Source organism: Austrofundulus limnaeus, unplaced genomic scaffold (assembly GCF_001266775.1).
Source record: "Austrofundulus limnaeus strain Quisiro unplaced genomic scaffold, Austrofundulus_limnaeus-1.0 Scaffold283, whole genome shotgun sequence".
Classification (NCBI taxonomy): Eukaryota; Metazoa; Chordata; class Actinopteri; order Cyprinodontiformes; family Rivulidae; genus Austrofundulus; species Austrofundulus limnaeus.
Window position 1 is genome coordinate 122,887 of NW_013952685.1, and position 5,088 is coordinate 127,974.

The following is a 5,088-nucleotide window of genomic DNA, read 5'->3' on the forward strand; positions in this document are numbered from 1 at the left end:
GTGTTAAGATACACTTTAAAGAGCCTGTGACATGGTTTTTCTTTAATTACAAAAAATGAAGAAAATATCCTAATATTTAAGAAATGTGGCATCATTCATATGATTTTTACCCCGTTTGTCACAAAACCTGCCTATTTTTTTTTTTACTAGACTTGGAGCAGTCCAACTGAAACAGGAAGTGATGTCAAAGGGGAACTCTTTAAAAAAGGGTAACTTCCTGGTCTTTATAAATCTGACTCTTATCTATCTGATAATGACTCAAAATAATCTACAGAAACATCTGATTCTTTGTAGTCTGTTTTTAGTCATAATAACTCATTCAGGCATTCCTCTTTGACATCACTTCCTGTTTCTGCTCATGCAAATATCTCAACAACTGTATTTTTCAGTGTCGTGAATTTTTGTTTGCACTTCATCATTAATGTTATCTTTCCAAATATGCACTCAAATATAACACTTAAATTTAATGTCACAGGCACTTTAATTCACTAACTTTACATTTTGGTTTCATTCTGTTTAATTAATGATCTGATGGAATCTGTTGGGACTTTTCTACACCTGAAGTTGAATTTTAATGATTTTTAAACCTGATCAAGACCAAAAACGTTTTGTTATATTAAATACTGGCTTCCAACAGTTTGGTAAAGTGTATTCTTTTGGTTTTGTCTTTCTTTAATCACATACAGTGACAAAAACAAAGTGGTTTTATTAACTTTATGGTATTTTACTGCCCTCTGCTGTCTGAAAGTCTTAACTCCACTCAGTGTCTCTAAACAGATTTCAGCTCATCTTGAGGTAAAAGCTGGACATTATTATACAAAAACTGATCCGTAAACCTGAAAACATTTGTTTCTGATGTTTTACTCCGTAGTAAATCTGCTTTTAACAACACGGTGCAGAATGTGGAACAGTTCGTTTAAGGAAAGTTCAGCCGCTGTCAGCGAGGCGACAACCGCAGCCGCTCATTGTCCTCTACGGGAAGGGGTCGTCAGGTGTGTAATTAAAGCTGGCGTCCAGGAACACGGCCAGGGTTCCCAGGGTGGTGATGATGACAAACAACCAGAGGAAGAGGCGGTCCACCACCAGGGCGATGAACTGCCAGTCTGCTGTCATCTGGAAACAAACGGAAACAACGACTCAGCACTTTCACTGCGGGGGGGTGGAGGGGTTGTCGGACGGAGAGATCTGCTCACCGTGTCGTCCGTGTCCTGCTTCTTCAGCTGCTCCGTGATGTAGGTGACGGCGGAGATGGCCGACTTCAGGTTGGGAGGGAGGATCAGACAGAAGCGATCCGAGTCCGGGAGGCGCTGGAGGTGAACGGAGCTCTCACATCTGAAACAACGACACGAGACAGCCACGGTTTCAGGGTTAAAATAAAGTTTTCTCATCTGGAAAAGGAGGAAAACCTGATGTGGGAGTAGCTGAGAGTCATACCCAACAGATTCTGAAAGCTTAGAAATGATTCAAAATCTTTATTCAAAACTTTGGCCTCCGAGGTGACAGCAAATGTGTGTTTCTTCAAGGAATGCTGGAGAACTTATGATTCATTTTTTGATGCAAAATAAAACAAAGATGAATCCTACAAAATAAAAGTCAGTTTGTGGATGTYCACCGCAGGACGTTCTGTCCAAAGACTTCCTGCAGCTTTGAGGGACAAAGACAAGCTGAAAACATAAGAATCTCTTGTCTCATAAGTAAATGAAACACAGAACAGACTCTTATTTTGAAAATCAGCAGCTAAACTGATGTCAGAGACAAAATGAATCTGAAAACTACAGAGAGCTGTTTACATGTCTGCAGCTCACTCAGTGATCAGTGAGCAGAACCTGTGGCACCAGGAGACGGACCGCTCAGAGGAGACAGACAGAGACATGACGACACATGGGACTGCTCGACAAATGGACCGGCTGACAGAAGACTGACGTCTGGTTCTGACGGATCAGATTAGTGCAGAGCAGCAGAACAGAATCACATACGTGCTCCACATTCCACACTCATGGAGCCCAGCGCACTCAACCACCTATTTTTAACCTTCAAATTATATTTCACTGCAGAAAGATCGACTCTGGAGCCCAAGAGGACAAGAAGTCTTGGAAAGACAGACAGCCACTTCAAAAAGATCCTAACGAGAAAAAAAGATCTTAACGAGGTGAACCGTCCCAGTTTGAGGAGGAAAGAACTGAGAATCCAGACAAACACGGGAAACTCAAACAAATTAAAGATTTAAAACAAAACCTAACGAATCAGAAACAACTTACAAAACAACTCAGGGAGACGCAGAGGGGAAAAAAAACATGAGAAATGCAGGAGCCAAAATGGAGATATAAAGAAGACAAAAAGGAAGACATAAAAGAGACATAAAGGAAACCAAAAGGAGATACAAAGGAGGCAAAAAGGCAACATAGAAGAGACAAAAAAGAGATATAGAGGAGACAAAAGGAAGAAACAGTATAAAGGAGACAAAAGGAAGACATAGAGGAGACAAAAGATAGAAAGGAGACAAAAAAGATTATAAATGAGAGAATGAAAGATATAAAAGAGACAAAAAGAGGTATAAAGGAAGACATGAAGGAGACAAAAACGAAGATATAAAGGAGACGAAGACATAGAGGAGACAAAAGGGAGATATAAAGGAGACAAAAGAGAGATATAAAGGAGACAAAAGGGAGATAGAAATGAGACAAAAGGAATAAATAAAGGAGACAAAAGGGAGATAGAAATGAGACAAAAGGAATAAATAAAGGAGACAATAGGGAGATATAAAGGAGACAAAAGGAATTTATAAAGGAGACATTAGGGAGATATAAAGGAGACAAAAGGGAGATATAAAGGAGACAAAAGGGAGATATAAAGGAGAAAAAAGGAAGACATAAAGGAGACAAAAGGGAGATGTAAAGGAGAAAAAAGGGAGATATAAAGGAGACAAAAGGGAGATATAAAGGAGACAAAAGGGAGATATAAAGGAGACAAAAGGGAGATATAAATGAGACAAAAGGGAGATATAAATGAGACAAAAGGGAGATATAAATGAGACAAAAGGAATAAATAAAGGAGACAATAGGGAGATATAAAGGAGACAAAAGGAATATATAAAGGAGACAATAGGGAGATATAAAGGAGAAAAAAAGGGAGATAGAAATGAGACAAAAGGGAGATATAAAGGAGACAAAAGGAAGATATAAAGGAGACAAAAATGAGACATAAAGGTCTTAGACATAAACATAGAGGACAAATGAAGTAGACCTTTGGGAGAACCAGAACAGTGGCATGAAACACTTTTAATCATAGACTGAAGATGGAGAACTGAGGACATAAAAATCAGAGCCAGTTTTTAGATAGGGGTTGAAGCTGAGACCAAATAAAACAGAGAACAGGTATTGGTGGGCAAAACTGGAGCAAAAACTGACTTTAAAGAAGAACCGTGATGGATCGAACTAAAGACGCAGAGGAAACCAACCAAAAAAAAGATGAAAGATCTGAAAATAAACACAAAAAGCTGCTAAACACAACAGTTAAAAATAAACCAAATACTTCGAACCTACAGCTGTATGACAAACCAACAACAGAGTAAACAAACAGCTGAAGTCTTTTCACTCAGCTTCTTTACCTCATCAGCATTCCTCGGTCTAATCTCTGCTCTCCCTCCACTTCATTTCTGTGGGATTAACTTCTAATCTAATCTAAACAGAGGCTCAGAGCTCAGCAGCCATGAACAGGTGTGTGGAGCTGAATCTGGTGCCATAAATCTGGTCCGATTCATGGAAACATCTTCAGGGAAGACAGAATTTAGCCATAAATGTAGCAAAACTTGCTGAGTCATGTCTCCAGCAGGATTTGTGTCTTACCTTCCCCTCCAGGGTAAGACGAGGTCGGGGTTGATCTTGCGGACGAAGTACTCTCCTCCAGGTTGGTGTCCACCAAAGCTCTGGGCGGGCGAGCCGTCCTTATCGGACTCATCCTGCAGCAACGGTTCCTCTGGTTTTGGTCTCATCATGCCGATGTATTTAGGCAGGATGTGAATAAACACCTGGAAAATCAGGTTTGGTAAATCCCTGAAGCCGGGTTTTGCGGCCCTATTGGACCCTGTTTGGATGTTTTCTCTGTACCTTTCTGACCCAGTGTGGCATGATGTGGGTGCTGGGTGTTCGGTGGTGCAGGTTGAGGACGACCACGCTCAGAATGACGGAGAAGGTGACCAGGATCATAGTGAACATGACGTAGTTGACGATAATCGGGATGGCGAGAGACGTCTCGGGCACTTTGTCGGCCAGCAGCAGCATGAAGACGGTGAGGGCGATTAGTACAGAAATAGAGAGAGTCATCTTCTCTCCTGTGAAAGGATCAAGCAGAACTCTTCAGGGTTTGTACCGGTGCTGGAAAGACTTAAAAAGTCATTCTGTTTTTCTGTGTAAAATTAGAATATTGCATAAAAACATGACATGTTTGAAAACTATTCCAGAGGCATAAAAACTGGAAGTAACAAATCAAAGAGAAAAAATCAGTAGTTCCTCTGGATGGGTTCTTCTTTAGTGAAATGTTTCATCTCTCCTCCAAGAGACTTCTTCAGTCTGATGAGTTTCAGGTGAACTCAGCCTTATAAGCACTGCCTCCATATGGTGGACAAAGAGGTTAGTCACATGCAAAAGAGGGCCATCGTTTAACAATAGGCTTGATTAGTTCTATTGTTCATAGAGGGTCATGTGCCCCATCACCTGACATTGGTTTGAATGCTGTGGTGTCGTGTCATGTGTATGTAGTGAATGCAGGCGGGGCTCAAAGTCCTCTTGTTTTTGTTTTTTCGCTATTTGTGTTGGTATCGTTGGGGCCCTGATTCACAGCTTTTGCTCACAGGGGGCTGAGTCATACTTGCAATGACAGCGTTGTAGGAGGAGGACAACTGGACACGAAGGCCTCCACCTCTGTTTAATGGTGGATGGTTTTTCTTCACAAAGATGGCTTCCTTTACTCCTCTCTCAAACCAGTGATCCTCTCTATCAAGGATGATCAAACACAGGAGCCAGGGAGAAAGAGAAGTCACACAAAAGACAGGCCCTGGAGCCGTGCGGTTATCCTACCTGGGCTTTTCTG

General features: G+C 41.2%; 1 protein-coding gene across 1 annotated transcript in view; it reads right to left on the reverse strand.

Moving 5' to 3' along the window:
* Positions 1-700: 700 nt before the first annotated feature.
* The window catches only part of chrnb1l (cholinergic receptor, nicotinic, beta 1 (muscle) like), a 10,529-nt gene continuing 6,141 nt past the window's right edge, over positions 701-5,088 (reverse strand). The window contains exons 8-11 of the mRNA XM_014021235.1: positions 4,107-4,330; positions 3,846-4,027; positions 1,194-1,332; positions 701-1,113 (exon numbers count right to left, since the gene is read on the reverse strand). Coding sequence (XP_013876689.1) covers positions 973-1,113; positions 1,194-1,332; positions 3,846-4,027; positions 4,107-4,330 — 686 coding nt within the window. The 3' untranslated portion in view covers positions 701-972. The remainder of the gene's footprint in view (positions 1,114-1,193; positions 1,333-3,845; positions 4,028-4,106; positions 4,331-5,088) is intronic.